General features: G+C 34.4%; 1 protein-coding gene across 4 annotated transcripts in view; it reads right to left on the bottom strand.

Moving 5' to 3' along the window:
* Positions 1-5,042: 5,042 nt before the first annotated feature.
* Positions 5,043-20,356, bottom strand: part of kiaa1549la (KIAA1549-like a) — a 54,913-nt gene continuing 39,599 nt past the window's right edge. For 2 of the 4 annotated variants that reach the window (XM_016258761.1, XM_016258784.1), the window contains 10 exons: positions 18,084-18,211; positions 14,498-14,622; positions 14,039-14,265; positions 12,771-12,900; positions 10,051-10,419; positions 9,814-9,911; positions 8,215-8,354; positions 7,944-8,101; positions 7,661-7,735; positions 5,043-6,537 (listed from right to left, as the gene is read on the bottom strand). In XM_016258761.1, coding sequence (XP_016114247.1) covers positions 7,706-7,735; positions 7,944-8,101; positions 8,215-8,354; positions 9,814-9,911; positions 10,051-10,419; positions 12,771-12,900; positions 14,039-14,265; positions 14,498-14,622; positions 18,084-18,211 — 1,405 coding nt within the window. In that variant the 3' untranslated portion in view covers positions 5,043-6,537; positions 7,661-7,705. The remainder of the gene's footprint in view (positions 6,538-7,660; positions 7,736-7,943; positions 8,102-8,214; positions 8,355-9,813; positions 9,912-10,050; positions 10,420-12,770; positions 12,901-14,038; positions 14,266-14,497; positions 14,623-18,083; positions 18,212-20,356) is intronic. The other 2 variants (XM_016258776.1, XM_016258770.1) reach the window with 2 other exon arrangements.

Raw genomic sequence — 20,356 nt, 5'->3', positions numbered from 1 at the left:
TAGATGAGACTTTGATAATGAGCCCTCGGAGAGAATCCAAATGGAATTGCTTCTGGCCAAACAAGGCATCTATATGAGCTTAGCGCTCGTATCGCCCGTGTGTAAAAGCGGGACGATTGCGGTGGAGATGCCGAATGGAGTTCAGACAGAAATTGCAGAAGACCAACAAGTTCATTAATTCAAGATTTGCTCCGTTTCCGTCCCACTAATGAGACATTTTCGCGCCCTGACTCAACCAAGAGCACTTACTCAGCGTCCTTGGCGTTCAAATCCAAAATATTGCTTCAGGAAGTTTGACTCACAAACATTCTGCTAAAACCCCAAGTTATTTTCCTAGTCATTGCATCAGCATGTTCATTGACTCAGCTGACATCTTGCTTTTTCTAGTCGAGCCTAGCGCTAGAAAATGACTCACCCAAAACACCTACGTGAAAGAAACAGCGTCTATCCAGAGCAGTGTTTATCTCACTTGTGACACTTAAAATAGCACATAATATTTACGGTTCTTGTCATACTTTTTACGCCGGTGAATACTTATTTTTGAGCAGGTGTATTTTGAATGTCAATTGAGCTGACATGTGCGTTTACCTGTTGAACAAATGCATTATCTTTGTTGTCTTTGCACACAAAAAGTATTCATGTAGCTTTATAAAATAAAGGTTGAACCACTGATGTCACATGGGCTATTTTAACGATGTCCTTACTACCTTTCTGGGCCTTGAACATGTCAGTTGCGTTGCTGTCTATAGGAGGGTCAGAAAGCTCTCGGATTTCATCAAAAATTCCTTCATTTGTGTTCCGAAGATGAACCAAGGTCTTAGGGGTTCGGAATGACATGAGGGTGAGTAATTAATGACAGAATTTAAATTTTTGGGTGAACTATAACTTTAAGTATCCTGACGACATCGTTTAAATATATCACTTGCCGCAATTCTTTCGATTGGAGAAGATTTCTGTACAGCGTCATGGGAAATGCAGTTTTTCACCACAAGCCAAAATAATAAAGCAGATGGCTTCAACAAAAGCATATGCCATCGATTAACAACCTTGTAGCTCACAAAAGGACTGTCTTTGATGGTTTGTAGGTTATTGTTAAAAAGAATCTCTATGGAGAAAATGAAAGGGTTTTTACCTCCAGAACCCGACTGTCGCACTCTACTATTAATTGGTTTTACAGTTCTTTTGGGTGCCATAGTGGTACATCAATAGTTTACCTTAAAAAAATGCTATTGGTTATTTCTACAAAGAACACACATTGAGCAATAATACAGTGGTGGCAATAATAATAGGGCATGTTGTGAGACTACATGAGGTAAGTGATAAAAAAAAATATAAACACTAAAACGGTTATTAAATGAAAAAAAGAAAGAAAAAAAACCCAGTTTGCTCATCTGTGGTCTGCAGCTAATGGTAACAATGCTGCATTCAGTATATTTATAGAATGGTTGTCAAGCACACAGTTCAGTGTTGCAAAGGATGGATACAAAGAACTTAGAGGGTGCTGCAGCAGTCTTCTGTCTTACTGAGAAGGCGTTTGGGTGGTGAGGGTCATTGTTCTTAGTCTACAGAGCCGGCGTGGGGCAGCTGAAACATAGATTCACCCTCTCCAACTATTAATTACTCAGGCAGTCATCCAGTAAGCTCCTTATCACATGCAGCTGCCACTTTCACCAGAGCTGTGCAGCATTAGTATCACTGCTGGATTGTTACCACAACTTCCCTGAGTCCTTCAGTTTGTTGTGTGTGTGATCATGCGGCAATGTTCTTTTAAGGTTACCTAACTCAGTTCAAGTCATACTCTATTTGTGAAATCCAAAATTAATTTAGTTCTTGAATATTTGTATTTGCATATCCCATAGCTGTTCATATGAGTTAAAATTTTAGAAAAAGAAGTCTTTGGCTTTGGCAAATTCTAGATTCTAAAGTGAATAGATTATATGCATCCAAAATAGTGCCATGTTTATTAAATATTCAAAAGAGCTGTAATAAACCACAGGGACCGTAACACAAAATGAGCATTTGCTGTTATGCTTTAACCAGTGTAAAGAGCTGCGATGCAGGAAATACACGGACAGTGCAAAATTAAGCCGCTTGAGATAAATATGCAAATATCCTCCTGGCGTATTTAAAATGTAAACATCTTCGGTTAATATCACTGCTTCGCCTACCTACATTCTCTCTGTAATCCAAGAGCCACGTGATGCCTCGAGGACCCACGTTTTGATCATTTTTTACTTTCCCCAACTTGTTAAAAATGCATGCTTAAATTCGCATTATGTCACTTTATGGCTTTCTTAAATGAGAATCACTTTAGCTTTAACCATATTTAGTTCACTTAAGCTGTGTTTTCTCTCTCTCTCAGTGGAAATGTAAATCCTCCGAGTGGCTGATACCCTCCACTCGGATCATTTGCTGAGTGCTGTGCTATTCCCATTTGTTTGCCTTTCAGTGATTGCACATTAATTACTGAAAGAGGCGATTAAACATCTCTTATTACACCAGGCCTACTAGGCAGTCCACACAAGCTGAGCCAGCAGAGCTTGAAAGGGCTCCAAACGCTTATTTACATCCTTCACAACAGTGCAAGTAGCCCAAGCCTAAGGTAAAGTTGCTGCTCTGGCTCTAAGGCCAAACATCTTTGACAAGCCAAAGGATCAGTGAGAAAAAGATAAAGTGACAATCAGTGTTGGGGGTAATATATTACAAGTAACGCAAGTTACGTAATCAGATTACTTTTTTCAAGTAACTAGTAAAGTAACGCATTATTTTTTAATTTACAAGAGAATATCTGAGTTCCTTTTTCAGATAAGTAACGCAAGTTACTTTTCGAAATTTCTTCTTCTGCATTCTACTGTACAGACATAAATTTACTTTTCCTTCAGCCTGAGGCTTATTCATTTCACTTTTGGTGTGAAAAGGCTTTTATATTTGCCAAAAATATAACTTTTTTTATTTTAAAATCAAACAAGCAAGCCCTGTCCAGATTTAAAAAGTAATGCAAAAGTAACGTAACGCATTACTTTCCATAAAAAGTAACTAAGTAACATAATTAGTTACTTTTTTATGGAGTAACGCAATATTGTAATGCATTACTTTTAAAAGTAACTTTCCCCAACACTGGTGACAGTTACAGTAAACTGCATAAGGGTCAATGACGTACAAGTCTGTCCATAATACTCACATAGCAAAACAATATATAATTTTTTTCTGGCCAAAATATATTTTAAATATATGCTAAATATATAATCTTAACGGTTAAGCTTAATTAAATATATAATTTTGAAATTGCTATCATATACCAAAATATATTTTGGGGGCAAGAAAATACATTTCCAATCTTACAGTAATCTACATTTAGGTTTTATTAATTATTTATTTTTAATCCAATGTGTTTCCATGTTACAGACAACAAATAGATTGTTTGTCAAATGTGACGGGAATGTATTTTCTTGGACTGAAATGTATGGTGAGCAAAATATATTTGAAATACTTTTAAAAAGTATATACATGATTTAAATGTTTAAAATATAGATTCAAATATATACAAAAATATAAATATATATTGGCTGAAAACATATTACATAAATATATTTTGAAACATAGTTTAGCAAATATATACGAGTAAAGACAAATATTTTATAAATAAATAAATTAATGCTTGTTTAATAAGGTTTTGGAAAATATTTATACCATTTTCAAGAAGTATTTAAAAATAATGACTCAAAAAATATCATGTGGCGTAGCCATCAAATAAAAAGTGTACTGAAAGTGTACACATCATAATCATTATTTTCAAAAAACGTTTCTAAATAAATAATAGTTTAATTTACGTGTATACACACACACACACACACACGCAGCATTTACAATGTTTTTTAAGTAATAGATCTAGGTCGCAAGGGGTGACAATAAATTGCAGGTCTAAAGTGCAAAGGTGTCCAACATCACCCTCATTCACCCTGGCTTAGCAATAGCCTCTAATTAGTAGTTTTTGTTACCTGCCTAGTGTTCTTTGGTCACTATTAAACTAAATGATTGCCAGCCTATAGTTATAATGTAAGCCGTTTGGCGTGAATTATGACCAAAAATCCATTTACTCTATGTAGCTTTACCTGTAGTATAAGGAGAACCGTGATTAGCGCTTTAAATGCTGCCAGACATGTGGGAGAGACAAGCCTCGTGCCTGCAGTGATTGATGTGACTCGTGTGGCTCTGAATGGCTTTGCTGTCACAGATAAAGGGCCACAGACGAGATCGAAGTGGACAGGCCGCTTTTGTCGTTAGAGAAATTCACCTCAGCCAGTCTGACAGCCTGCCCTCCCGGACAGTCCACAAGTCAGGCCGATGAAAGACACCTTGGCAGGTATGGATGTGAGTGAATGGATCCCCTCAAGGGAAGGGGATAGAAACAAGGGACGGCACCTTAATATCCAAAGCTGGAAATACGGCTCGAAATGTGCTTAAACTAGAGTTAGGGGACATAATGGATTTCACAACGATAATAAAAGCCGCTCCATCAATGCCAGGAATGATTTTGTAGCGGAGGAAGTTTTGGCTGCAGTGGAGAACTAAAATAAAGGGGGGAGTGCTGCCCTCTAGTGGACAGGACATGAAACGCTAAGCAAAGCTAGGCTAGCAAGGTCATAGGTATTGTTTACACACAAAAAATAAGACTACACACGATATTAAGCCATTTTATAATTTTTTTTTAAATGATCAAATGTTTCTTAGTTTTTATTAGATTAGATTCAGTGTGTAACCCACAAAAAAATGAGTCCTTCAAAGCGTTAAACCATTATAATGATGGTTATTTTACATGTTAAGCTAAATAAAATAATCAGGAAGAAAAGAAAATAACAAGTAGAACGTTTGAAGCGAATTTTTTTTGTTACAGTAACGAATGAAAATATACAGTACATTTGGCAAATATGGAGTTGTTTAGTGTTGTATAAGTAGGAAAAGAAGTCAACATCTTATTTGTTATGATGATGTACACATTATGAATATTACACAATTTTCTCACATAGGTTCACAACGAGGCATTTTTTTGTTCTTTTTTGTAGTTTTTTTTTTTTACAGTTGAAGCACAATATCTTACAGTTTTTAGCACAATGTCCTCCACTGTTGGCCAAAAAAGGGTGATTCAATTGATATAAAAATATGAAAAGAAAATGCTTTAAAAAGGAACAATTACATGATAGATATTTGCACATCCCCTGCACCACCGAAGTTAAACGGAAAGGACAACGTTTATTTAAACACAAATCAAACAGTAGTGGCATTTGTAATAATTTACACAACACTATGTAATTTTCAAAATCTGATTATGTACCTTGATTCATTCTGCAAATGGGCCTCAAACAAAACAACGAAAGGTTTGTAAAGTACATTGAAAGGTAGCGTCTATTTAATGGGATACTTCTGCTGTGATTAACCTTTTTGCAATAGATTTCCATCCTATAACTGCCCAAAGAAAATATGCGACTTACTTGACATACAAAGCCCTTATGAATCATATGTCTGGACTACATGCATTAGACTCATTCTCTTAAGAGCACATGCCAATGTTACTTCTGTAACACCGTACTTGCTTAGTTATAGCGAATTTATGTCTTATTAAGATAGTATACTACAGTTTTAATTTGATTTTATATGATCAATATATTCTAAATCAAATTTCAAGTCAATTTTGGTGTATGCTGCATATTTTATTTCATATATATATGTTTTGGTACCTTTTATAAGGCAATAAAATATGTAGTTATAGTTAACTCTTCCAGTAGTTACAAAAAGGCTAGTAAAAATATGAATCCCTTCATCTATTCATCATTTATCAATCTCTTTGTCCATTAAATCTTTATGGCTATCTTCCCATGTCAAACCTAAACGTTTCATGCCTTTCATGAACAGTTGTGCACCGTGAAACACTTTATTACAGCATAAACTATGGCATTTTTAAAAAAAGAAAAAGCTTATACAATTTTTTTTTGCATTGTGACTACAGTAAATACAGTAAAGGATGTCGCATCCCTCCAAATGTTTGATTTCTTTTACATCATTCATCGTCATCGTCGCTTTTTTTTTAACGTAAGCTGTACAGAGTGCACGAAAAGAATCGCCTGCAATAATATTCGTTTCTTTTTAAAAAATGCATGAATGAGAGCAAAAGACACAAGATAGGCATTGATGAAGCAAGGAAAGCCCAAGATGGAAAAAATACATTTTAGTTGTTTGTTATTAGTAACTTGGGTGTTTAAAACACACATAAAACCACCTGCATTAGATACAACACTTCTTAGTTTGAAAAAGCTTTAAGAAAACACAGTTTTGGCCAGTGAGGCAACCTGTTGTTTGTTTGTGGTGATTTACCCTCACTGTAGACGTTGATTAATAACGGGTGCTGCATCTCGCTTAGGCTGGCAGGTGAGTTTGTGGCTTGTGGGTCTGGTTGGCTGTTCGGCCGAGCATCGTGTTCGGTTGGGGCCGCTGAGTCCGAAATTTCAGAGTAGGCGACGCTTCTTTTTGGTGGTTCAAACCCTGAAAGATACAACCACATAGCAGCTTCTTAAAGGAACAGTGCATCCTCATGTCATCCCAAACCTATTCCAAAATACAGGTTTGAAACAATATGAGGGTGAGTAAAAAAAATTAAATAATAACAACAACAACAACAACAACAGAATTAAATTTTTTTATATTGCCTTGTATGGACAATTATTTGACTATATAATCTTTAAAAAGGTCAAAAATAATTATAATGTAAAATCTTTAATATTTTATCTTATAATTTAGAATTAAATTAATAATAAATGTACAATTATAATTGAATTTATTAGTTATTTACTTAATTTAAAAAAAACGTAATTAACAGTTAAGAAAAACAATTAAGCTGAATTTTCAGCATCATTACTCCAGTCTTCAGTGTCACGTGATTCTTCAGAAATCATTCTAATATGCCGAGTTGGTGCTCAATAAACATTTATTATAATTATCAATATTGAGAACAGTTTTTGCTGCTTAATACATCTGTGGAAACTGTGATACACTACCATTTAAAAGTCTGGTAATATTGAAAAAACCCCCCCACTTTTATTCAACAAGGATGCATTAAATTAACAATTAAATTAAAAGAAAATTAAAAAAATTAAAGTGACTATATGCTGAAAAAGATCTCTATTTCAAATGAATGTTGGTTTTTAAAATGTCTATTTATAAATAAAATCCTGAAAAAAATGTATCAGGGATTACACAAAAATATTAAGCAGCAAAAATTGTTTCCAGCATTGATTATGATAAGAACCATTATTAAATGAGCACCAACAATACTCCTTTAACTGAGCACCAAATCAGCATATTTGAATGATTTCTAAAGGATCCAGACACTGAAGACTAGAGTAATGGCTGCTGAAAACTATTTATTTTAAATTGTATTAATATTTCAAAATATTACTTTTTGTACTTAATTTTTTTATTTAAAAAAATGCTTAAAAAAAGACTACTTTTGAAAAAGTATTTAAAAAACGTAATTATTCCAAACATTTGATCATTAGTGTATCCAATTATTGTTTTTTATAATTTTCCAAGAAAGGTAAAATATTTTTTATTTATAATCAGCTCATGTGGCTGTGTAAATTGCTAATAATCTAAAACTCCAAAGTACCCTGGTAAATGACTGTGTCTGCTTAACATCAGAAAGGACTCCAATTCAGCAGATGGTCTCCAGGTGACACTGGTTCTGTAAGAAATTTTCAAACGAAAGAAAATGACATCCAATTTTAAGATAACACAACAGAGACAATCCAGATGAATAAAGGTTGGTTGTTGATTCTTTGAGGACAATAACAAGATGTGAAGGTAATGAGGTCACAATACCAGAGATGTGTTAGGAGTCATCGGGTAGGGTTAGTCACGCTGGAGGAACTGTATATAGAAACAGAGCTTGCCTTTACCGTGTCATTCCACTGATGTGGAAGGTCCTCTGGCTCTGGAGGGTAGGACATCCAAGATGGGCTCCGGTAGGAGGACGGTGGAGACAAGACGAAGTAGTCCGAGTAGCCGGGCCGGTTGGCAGATATGGCATATACTGCTGTCATTGGGTTTCCTGTAAACGTTGGAAGGCAGATACAAATGTTTTTTGACATCTTTGGAAACCAAAAATCTCCAAAATTGATACAAAATGTAGTATTATAATAACGTTTACCAAAACACACTGACCTGAGTAGCTTGTCATAGACTCGTCGACAGTGACAGCAGGGAAAGGAGCTCGGTTGATTGGCAGGTAGGGGGTGCCATTGTGCTGACTCATTTCTGAGGCCTCAGAGACACAGGGCTTCAGATTCATGTCTGGTGTGGAGCTTCAAGAAGAGATGAAGTCTTGTTATAATGTGATCAAACCACCAGGGGGCAACGCTGGCCGGCATCGCCTCAGAGCCGCATAACACACCTCAATGCAGTCAGCAGCACTGACAACCATGCAAAGCACCTTTAATGCATGCCAGCCACAGCATCTCAGAGGAAAAATCTTATTTAAATATACATGAGGCTCATCTCAATAACGCTGGCAATGTGATGCTGTAATGCTATGTGCTATGACACTGTCAGGGGAAAAAAATTGTTGTAGTTGGGACAGTACCGTCCCTAAGATGTTCATAAACATCAGCTGGAAATGTATTTCTACCAAATCTACCTCTAAAGCGCAACGTGACAGTCAATGATCATCAGAGAATCTGATAAAGCAGTTAAGAAAAAAATGTATTAATTAAAATTTAAATCAATAGATATAATTTTTTAAAAAGTCAATCAATATATCATAATTATTCACGTGTGGGTAAGTATTTGCTATTAGATTTATATATATTTTTCAAAATTTAGATAAACAAGCAAACTAAATATTTGACTAACTACTCATTTAAAAATATTGCTGAAAAAAAAACAAAATAATGAAAATAATTCTGTTAATTTCTAATAAATGCATTTTTTATTTGTTCAAATTGAGGATCGTTGATTCTTAATTTATCTACACGCTAAATGTTCATTTCTTGATTGATTAGTTCTTTTCTAAATTTGATTTATAATTTTTTCCCCCAAATGATCACTGACACATTTGGCCTGCCATAAAAGGATACATATATTATGTACCTTTTGGGTAGATATGATACAAAACCACACTAAAACACAACAAAACAAAATGTACAAAAACCCAAATATGAGTATGAACATGTATTTTAAGGTTTCTCTCACCATTTTAGAGAAGTATATAATTAATATAAAATACTCCATAAAATAATAAATCTATATAATTCAAATACGAAAAATTGTTTTGTGCAAATGCTTTTAATTTATAATATAATATAATATAATAACATAAAACAAAAATAAAATACAAAAGATTATTTTGCACCAATGTGTGCAAATGCTATCAAATTTATAATATAATAAAATATTTAAGTTTAGTTATATATTTGTTTATTAATTTTATGCTTGATTTTGTAGCATGCACTTAAACAATGCTATCAATATATTAATATAATATAATATAATAATAACTAAAACAAAACACACACCTATATTTAAGTTTAGTTATATATTTTAGAATAAATGTTATGCTTGATTTTGTAACATGTACTTAATGCTATCAATGTAATATAATATAATATAACACAGAGATAAAATATATATTTAAGTTTAGTTATTTTTTTTTTTATTAATTTGATGCTTGATTTTGTAGCATGCACTTAAACAATGCTATCAATATAATATAATATAATATAATATAATAAAATATAATGCAAGGTATTTTGAGGTTTCTCTCACCATCTTAGTGACGTTCCAGGTGGGGCTCCACCTCTTGGAGGGATGAGGGGTGGCGGGGAACCCAAACCCATATCAGGCAGCTGGGTAAACCTGAACCCCTGCAGAGCCAAGCACAATCACCAGTGAACTTTCTAAATACTTATATGGTGACATATGTCAACATATCACCCTATATGCCCAAAATACAAACAATCAAATGAACTGCAAACATGAGTGGCGTTGAAGACTGGCACTCACTGGTTTGGGGAGGCTACACTGGTGCATATCCGGCCCAAAGGAGGAGCCGCGCTGTAGAGCTCCACTGGGGTGGTTCATAGTCCCAGGTGCGCTGGTAACTCCGTCCAGGTAAGGGCTACCGTGGCTGGGGTTGTACGGACTGTGAGGGTGGTGGTGATGGTGGTGGTGGTTGCTCGGGGTTGGCTCGGCAGAGGCCAAACCAAAGGCGTTGTCCAAGAGGAGGTGCATCTGTTGCCTCACTTCATCGATCGAGGGCTGCGAGCTCAGGGTGGACGAGTCTGAGTGGCCTTTGACTTGGTGACCACCGCCGAAACCCAAGGAACTCAGAAGGCGGTCCACATCTGTCTCTTCAAATGGCTCGGGCTCACCCTGAGATGGGTTCAGTGATGAGACATCATCAAATAACTAGTTAAATAATCTACTAATTTTTTGTTAAAACTTTTCAGGTTGTGATGTTTCAAAGTGTTGAAACTTTCCATTCATTTCCAGTTTTAATTAAAGGGGTCATATGATGCGATTTCAAGTTTTCCTTTCTCTTTGGAATGTTACAAGCTGATTGTGCATAGATAAGATCCCTGAAGTTGCAAAGACTAAAGTCTCAAAACCAAAGAGATATTGGAGGGGGGGAGGGTCAGATCACAGTGGAGTCAGCTGTCTTAACCGTGGCTTGTGTACTGCAAACACATACCAGCTTCATCACTGTGTCTGTCACGCGACTCTGTTCCCCTTTCGGGCTCTGTCTTTACATTTATTTTGAAAGATGAAGCCCGCGATTATGGTAAGGAGCGTTACATTGCCAACAAGTGCTTGCGGTGTTTGGCCAATCACAATGCACTGGGTCAGCTGGCCAATCAGAGCAGACTGCGCTTGTCGGAAGGAGGGACTTTGTAGAAAACGAAGCGTTTGAGAGAGGCGGAGCATAGAGGACCTACAATAATGTACAGTATTTGAAAAATAATGTGTTTTTTGAACATTAAAGCATGTCAACATATTCTGTTACACCAAATACACAAAATAATGATCTTTAAAAAAGCATCATATGACCCCTTTAAGATTTTAAAACACTTTTTTATTTTTATTTTTTTTTAGAGAAGACTCAGACTTCTGGATACTTTTGTAGGTCAACTGTATTGCAAATACTCTGAAAACTCAGCACTTTTAAAAGCTCAGCACAATCACGGCTATTATCCAATATCACATTTCCAATCTAAATCTAGGAAACGAAATATTATATTAATTACTAATATAGAAAAAAAAACCATCTTTTAGTTTCCCTCTAATGTCTGTACCCTTAAACATCAGTTGAAAATGTATTTCTACCATACCTTGGCAATGTGATCATCAATAATGTGACAATTGAGAAACTGATTTCTATTAAGAAAAAAATCAATCGATATACTAATTGAAAAAAAGATGAATACATTTATAAATAAATTATATTAACATGTCAATATAGTATTTGCTATTTGTTAATTTTTTTTAAACATATTTCAAAAATATTTTATTCATAAAAATGTAGATAAATATACAAATAAAAGCTAAATATTTTACCAATTACTACTACAGAAATTATAGTGATAAAACTAAAAACAATGAAAATTATATTTTTAATTTCTCATTACAAGATAAAATTTTTTTCATTTGTACAAGTGTAAGAGATTCTTAATTTATCTACATGCTAAATGTTTTTTTTATTGGTTTATAATAGTTTTCTATTGATAAATCAATTATTCAGTTGAATTATTGATTTCTTAAATGTTTTTTATTCTAGTGCTGTCAAACGATTAATCGACCTCTGTCATTGCCAACAAAGGGTATATAACAAAGTATTGAGATGAAATTTTGTTATTGACCAAATACTTATTTTCCACCATAATTTGCTAATAAATTCTTTAAAAATCCTACAATGTGATTTTCTGGATTTTTTTTTCTCATTTTGTCTCTCATAGTTGAGGTATATCTATGATGAAAATTACAGGCCTCTCTCATCTTTTTAAGTGGGAGAACTTGCACAATTAGTGGCTGACTAAATACTTTTTTTCCCCACTGTATATGCATGTGTACTGTGTATATTTATTATGTATATATAAATACACACACATACAGTATATATTTTGAAAATATTTACATGTATATACATTTATATATTTATATTCTTATATTTTATATTATATATATAAATATATTTAATATATAAACAAACATATTTTTCGTAAACATACACATGCATTGTATTTATATATACATAATCAATATACACCGTATACACGCATATATTATGTAAACAAAAACTTTTATTTTGGATGTGATTAAAAGTTTGTGTTTACATAATATACAGTATGTGTGTGTGTACTGTGTGTGTATACATATATATACACACACATACACACACACACACACACATACACATATAAACATTTAATATTACGGTCAATAATGCTCTGCTTCATGATGACGTGGGCGAAATTCAGGGTTAGAGTACTGGCTACCATCATCTCAAGCTCTTTACCGTCATAAACTGGGTTTAAAGTTAAAGCTAAAGGTAATCGCCTTCATTTAAGCCTCAAAGCAAACTTGAGCTGAGAGTCATTACTAAAGCAAAAAGAACCTCTGCCGGCTCCCTGAACCGTGAATGACATGCGGCGTGTGGAAAAACTACAGCACAAGACTTTATATCAGGGATTTAGGGTCCCATGATGCAAGAGGCTAACAGCGCTTACATCGTAGCCGCTGTTGCGGATGCCCCTCCTAGATCTCTCCCTCATGACCAGCATGTCCATCTCTGTCTCTACAGGGCTCGGGGTGTTCAGAGACTGCCTGCTCCAGTATGCAGGTTCCCTGTGGGAGTCACTGTTGAAAAGATCAGTATTGTCTTACGAATCAACATGATTATTGCAGTCATGGTTAATTTTACATTGTGGTTTATTTTTATTCTTATACACAATGAAATATTGATTTCCAAACACTGGAGAAGAGCTCATTAAAGAGCTCTTTATTCATGCCATAAGGAGAGTTTACTAAGAATGAATGGTGTTGTTTATTTGCAAGAACTGTTATTTTAGCACACAATTCAATAAAACGAATTATGCAAAGGCACAAACATTGTAGAAAATCTTATGTATACATAACTGTTGAAAAGTATGAGTTGGTCTGATTTTTTAAAAGAAATTATTACATTTATTCTGCAATCATTTATTAAATTGATCAAAAGTTACAGTAAAGACATTTATAATGTTACAAACATTTTCTATTTAATTAAAATATACTTTTGGAACTTTCTGTTTATCAAACAATCCCGGAAAAAAAAGGACTGGAGTAATGATGCTGAAAAAATTCAACTGCATCACAGGACTAAATTACATTTGAAAGTATATTCAAATAGAAAAAAGTTATTGTAAACTGCCAATTAATTGAAATTTCACAATATTGCTATTTTTACTAGATTTTTGATCAAACAAATGCAGCCTTGGTAAGCATAAGAAACTTCCATCACAATCATAAGAATTATATATGAATTAGTAATAAAATAATAAATATAAATAATATACAAATAATATAAAACAAAGTATGCTGTATTTGTTTAGCACCATTTAAAAAAAAAATTTTTTTATAACAATTGCTTACATTTACTTATAATATAATGTTGTTAGTTTTGTTCATTTACACAGTTCATTAAAAAACATATTAATATTAAATTGTGTTACATATTTCCTAAAAACAAAGGGTTTTGCCAAGTTTTGCAAGAAAATAAAATGAAAAAAGTAATTCTTTATATTTATAATAAATATTATATTATATTATTTTATTCTGCAAATGTGCCTTACCTGTTTAGTAAATTTTCCCCCTGATTTTAGCACATATACACTGTATCTGAATCAATTCCACTTTTCATTTTCCTTTTTGATCCTGTATCTAGGAAAACGCAATTGGCTTAATTTCCTCATAATATTTTGGGATGACTAAGAACAGGGATTTAATCTCCGCCTACCTCCTGCGGTACTTTACGTAAGTGGAGGGCTTCCTGTCCTCCTTCGGCCCCCTCAGATCTTCCAGGTCCAGGGAAGCGTTCTCTCGCCTCAGCCGGTCTCGATGGCTGTACATGTGGCCGCTGCCGCTAGTGACCGGCCCGTCACTGTAACCTTTCCTTTTAGCTTTTAACCTCAGCTTATTCCGGTAATGCTCAATGTCTGACTTCTGCTTCAGCCCCACGTTGACCTGCAGGTGAAAATCTGATGTTATTTATTTACTCCAATTTTGTGCTACTCAGCTGACCGTAAGTGAGTCTAAATAGAATCCTTTTTTGCTGATCTACAGGGAAAATGTGTGGAAAAGGTTCTGCGTGGGTTTGCCCAGTAAACTGACAAGCACTCAAAACAGGTAAAAATAAATCAAGAATAAAAGCCTCTTAATGAGGTGGCCCATCTCCACACAGTGACAGCGAGCTCACCTCTCCGTTCAGGATGACAGAGTCTTGGCTGTGATTGGAGGAGTCAGGATAGGAATAGTTGAGTGGGGCAGCCATAGGCTTGATGGTGATGAGGCGTAGAGAGCCAGTTAGAGAGTCATAATGGTCTGCAAACAGACACAGGAGACTCGTGCAGTCATAAAATTACAGCAGGAGGGTAAAAAGGGGATCAGCAAAGAGAGCAGCTGTAAATACTCAAAAACAGAGTCTGACACTAGCCACTGGTGCACATTATACTGAGAAATCACTTATTTATGAGTTTGGGGGTTTAATGGTGTATGAGATATCTTGGATGGTGAAGCTCCTGTATTAAAAAAAAAATTGTATGAGAATATTACTGTGTCCTTGTTTTAAGGCTTTCAATACCCTCATAAAACATTTATGAGAACTAAATACTTGTTACATATTCAATTGCAGGACTGATGTTTCTTAACATTTGTGACCCTGGACCACAAAACCAGTCTTAAAGGGGTCATATGATGCGATTTCAAGTTTTCCTTTCTCTTTGGAGTGTTACAAGCTCTTGGTGCATAAAGAAGATCTGTAAAGTTGCAAAGACTAAAGTCTCAAATCCAAGGAGATATTCTTTATAAAAGTTAAGACTCTGCCACGCCTACCTAAAACGGCTCATTCTAACACGCCCCCACATACCTACATCACTATGTGGAAATATTAGCATAATGCCGCCCAAATGTGCATGCAAAGAAAGAAGGCGTGGTTTCAGGAACAGCAGTAATGTTGATGCAGCCATGTCAGGGAGAAGCTGTGTTCCTGTGCGAAAGCAAAAGCACATTATTTGGCCTTCCGGAAGTAGATGCAATTAGGAATCATTGGTTAAGATTTATTTACAACAGAACAGCACAACCCAGATGTTCGAATTTGTGCAACGCATTTTATGGACGACAGTTATTTGAACCTAGAAGAGTACAAGGCTGCCTGTGCACAAAGGCTATTTAAAAAAAAAGGGAAAAAAAGGGTAAATTCCGACTTTGCTATGACAATCTGGCGCTTCTGAATCAGCGACTGTAAGTATGTTATGTTATTAGTTTAAGTATTTGCTATTGACTGTTCAAATGCGGAGTTTTGCGCAGCGCAGAGTAATACGTCGTGTGTGTGTGAGGGGAACAGGGTCACATCACAGGTGAGTGAACTGCCTGTCAGAAATCATAGCACATCAGCTGTCTTAACTGCGGCCAATCACAATGCACTGGGTCAGCTGGCCAATCAGAGCAGACTGCGCTTGTCAAAGGAGGGGGCTTTGTTGAAAACGACGTGTTTGAGAGAGGCGGGGCATAGAGGACCTACAATAATGTAAAGTATTTGAAAAATAATGTGTTTTTTTAACAATAAAGCATGTCAACATATTCTGTTGCACCAAATACACAAAAGAATGATCTTTAAAATCGCATTATATGACCCCTTTAAGTCACACAGGTATATTTGTAGCAATAGCCAACAATACATGGAATGGGTCAAAATTATCGATTTTTCTTTTATGCCAAAAATCATTAGGATATTAAGTAAAGATCATGTTCCATGAAGATATTTTGTGAATTTCCTACCGTAAATATATCAAAACTTAATTTTTGATTAGTAATATGCATTGCTAAGAACTTCATTTGGACAGCTTTAAAGGTGATTTTCTCAATATTTAGATTTTTTTTGCACCCTCAGATTCCAGATTTTCAAATAGTTGCATCTCGGCCAAATATTGTCCTATCCTAACAAACCATACATCAATGGAAAGCTTATTTATTCAGAAAAATGAAATCTGCTTATGACTGGTTTTGTGGTCCAGGGTCACATTTTATTAATCTAGTGTTTCAATACAGTTTTTTTTTTTTCAAAACAAATCCATTTTTTTATATATTTATTTATATTGTTGTAATATTTATTGTAATATTTATTATAAATATAAAGATTTGTTTTTATTTAATTTTCTTACACCAGTGGCAAAACATTTTGTTTTTAACAAAAATTTTACACAATTTACTATTAATATAATATATGTAAATACAGAGTGATAAGGAAGAAACAAAATCAAACCTGCTTTAAAACCCAGCAACACAACTGTATAACTTTACAGCAGAAGCACTGCTTTAACAAAAAAAAGCAAAACAGCAAGACTTATTTGACATCAAAACAAAAATTAAAAAAATGCTGTCTAATCACTCTCGTGGTACTTGTGTTTTATTAGGAGATGCACAACAGTTCTTCTGTGGCTTTATAGGTAATATTTTCACGTACACAATTTAGCAAAATCAGACAATATTGTGTCTAATATATACCACAATATTAACTTCTTATTATTGAATTGTTATAAATAAATATCACATTTGCAACTGGTCAGTGTTCAAAAAAAGAAAGTCACATTTTAGAGAAGAAACAAATCACCCACTGACTTTCAAAGCTGCTACATAGTAACGACTTTCTACTTCGAGGACCTTGATAGAAATGTAGTGGAGTGAAAAGTACAATATTTGTCTTTCAAATGTAGTGAAGTTAAAGTCATAAGTTTCCAGAAAAAATAATACTCAAGTAAAGTACCGATACTCAAAAAGTGTACTTAAGTACAATACTTAAGTAAATGTACTTAGTTACTGTCCGCCTCTGAATATAATACATACAAAAGTGCAAACATTTGATAAAAGAAATTACATATACATTACTGTTCAAAAGTTTAGGGTCAGTAAGATTTTTGAAAGAAATTAATACATTTATTCAGCAAGGACGATTAAATTGATCAAAAGTGACAGAAAATAATTGAGAAAGTTTACAAATATTTATATTTAAAGTAAATGCTGTTTTTTTTTTTTTTAATTCTATTCATCAATGAATATATCACAGTTCCCACAATAATATAATATAATAATTTTTAATACTTACAAATGTTTCTAATTGCACAAATGTTTACCATTTAAGTTCTCATGAGTTATAAATATTATTATATTTTTAGATTAATCTTAATTTTTCTTAAAATAATGCTGTTTTTTTTTTTTTTTAATTCTATTCATCAATGAATATATCACAGTTCCCACAATAATATAATATAATAATTTTTAATACTTACAAATGTTTCTAATTGCACAAATGTTTACCATTTAAGTTCTCATGAGTTATAAATATTATTATATTTTTAGATTAATCTTAATTTTTCTTAAAATATCCAAACATATCTTATGCAATTTTACTTTTAAAGTAAATTTAGTATTTTTAATTATATATATATATATATATAATGTATGTATGTATGTATGTATGTATGTATGTATGTATGTATGTATGTATGTATGTATGTATATATGTATATATGTATGTATGTATGTATGTATGTATGTATGTATGTATGTATGTATGTATGTATGTATGTATGTATGTATGTATGTATATATGTTTTTTTCCAGGAAAACAAGACAAAAATACTGATTTCAGAAACTTAAAAATGTATTTAAGAAAAACATTTCTTAACTAGATCCAGAATTCCTGATTGTAATTATGGGCTTCATAAATGGGTTATGATCCTAAGGAATGTAAATTGTGTTGCTCCTTTTATTTCTGTCTTTCTCACCATTTCTCATATGCTGCTCTTCTTTGGGTGCTTTCTGTGCCGTTGATCTCCGAGCTGTGGAGCTTCTGCCCGTGTTCAGCTTCCCAGATTCGTTGCTTGAAACAGAGCCCTCCTCGCTTGGCAACCTGCTGCGGGTAGCCATGGCAACAGAGGCAATGGTTAGTTTGCTGCATGCAGTATGATGCAGGGTTAACAGTTGCCTTGCAGGGCCCTCTGGCCTCTGTTAACCTGCATTAAATTGCAGTGGTGTCATTTAGCAGACATCACCGTAGGGTGAGCATCCACTCATCATGTTTTGTTCCATTTAAACGAATGTTCAACAACAGGACGAATCCTGAACAACAACCACAATGAGCCACAGACCACATATCAGAATGCACATCATGTGCCGGCGAGAGTTCTAACACATCACTACGGGAAAGATTGTTGGCAAGCATATCACATTAACACTGACTTGCTAGGACAAAGGAAATCTACAGACCATTTGTTTATGGCATATAACTAATGGTGTGTACACCAGTGGCGTTCCGTCCATATAAGCTGCGAATGCTCTGCATACCCAGGCCATTTGAGAGAAGAAGTTCACGGGATAATTCATATAAACATGATTATAAGTTGATCCCTTGACATTTGAAATGTAACTTAAAGCTTAAAGAGTTAGGAATAAGTACGCAAAATGATTTATTTGCCAAACGGCAGTAATTTTCTCTAAATCTACTTCAGTTATGGTTGCGAGCCGATTCTCCACAGCTTTCTCGTCTCCGCTCTATTGCTACGACTCTTCAGGATTGTAGCGCGTTCTCAGTGATTTCCTGGTCTACGGCTGATTTCATGCGTGAGGTAAGCTGTCCACGAAGCGCTCGCCCAAGCAGAAAAATGTGCTGTTGCTGTCAGATCTCGATGGCCGAAAATCAAATTGTGTTTGATGTAAAACCAACTTGACGAAATCAAAAGAAAAAAAACTATGTTACTGTATATTTTTGTTTTCTCAAGCAAAGCAAATTTTAAAAGTCCACCGAAAACATATCTTTGAATTTGCATTTACAAATAAGGTAGGAAATATGCATACTTTTAAATCGACACCTGCCACAGTGTTTCTTATTTGTCATCTGTGATCCCTTTTGAGTGTCCTAAAAGCCGATGGGGGGGGGGTCTTATCACTCAGCATACCTGGTTAAAAAAAAGTCACCATTCGGCACTGGTGTACACTAAAAGCGAATCTAATTATTTGCGTGATTAAATTACATCTACTCACAAAGATGCGAATTCGCGCCGGGTGATGCGTTTGCCGTGATATTCGCCTCAAATGTGTCTTCGACGCAAGTTGAAACATTTCAACTCGTGTGGAAACTTTGCATGCCGTGTTGTCTCGCAAGCCAATCAGAGAAAAGCTCATTGACCTGTCCGGTTGTATTAGAAAACATTTTTTATTGTTTTTAATGTTTTTATTCACACGAGTGATGCGAGAAAAAAAAATGTGATGCAAATATTTGCTTTGGTTTTGGTGTGCACACACCATTACTCACTCTAAATTACTCACAGGATGTTTTTCACGCCATTCGCACAAATAAAAACATACAGTAAAAACAAAAACATTTTCTGATAAAACCTGTACATGTCAATAAGCTTTTCTCAGATTGGCTTGTGCAACAACGTGTCATGAGAAGTTTCAGCTTGAGTTGAAATTTTTCAACTTGCACGGAAGACACGATTGATGAGAATATCGTGCCTTCACGGCAAACACATCGCCGGTGCAAATTTGTGTCTATTTGCATCTTTACATTGACTTTGTATGTAATCTACTCGCACAAATAATTAAATTAGCTTTCGGTGTGCACACACACCATAAAAAGCAATAGGAATATTCCATAATCTGATACAACTGTATGTGTCAATAAGCTTTGATTTGCTTGTGCGTCAATGCGTCATGCGAAAATCCCGCTCGAGTTGAAATTTTTCAATTTACGCAGAAGACGTGTTTGAGGGGAGTATTGTGCGTTTGCTGCAATCGTGTAGCACAATTTTCATTATTCGCGCCACCCCGCGGGAACTCACATCTATTTGCGTCTTTGCACTGACTTTGTATGTAATCTACTCGTGCGAATAATGAAATGAGCTTTTGGTGTGCACACACCATAAGAATGGTGAAGAATATAGATTATGTTTTAAATGTACATAATAATGATATTACATATATTACACATTATTATATAAAATATATGATATATATATATATATATATATATATATATATATATTTAAACTCATTGGTT

The sequence above is a fragment of the Sinocyclocheilus grahami genome, unplaced genomic scaffold (genome assembly GCF_001515645.1).
Source record: "Sinocyclocheilus grahami isolate Dianchi unplaced genomic scaffold, SAMN03320097.WGS_v1.1 scaffold30.1, whole genome shotgun sequence".
In the NCBI taxonomy this organism is placed as follows: domain Eukaryota; kingdom Metazoa; phylum Chordata; class Actinopteri; order Cypriniformes; family Cyprinidae; genus Sinocyclocheilus; species Sinocyclocheilus grahami.
The sequence above is the reverse complement of the archived record's forward strand: the minus strand, read 5'-3'. Positions and strand labels throughout refer to the sequence as shown.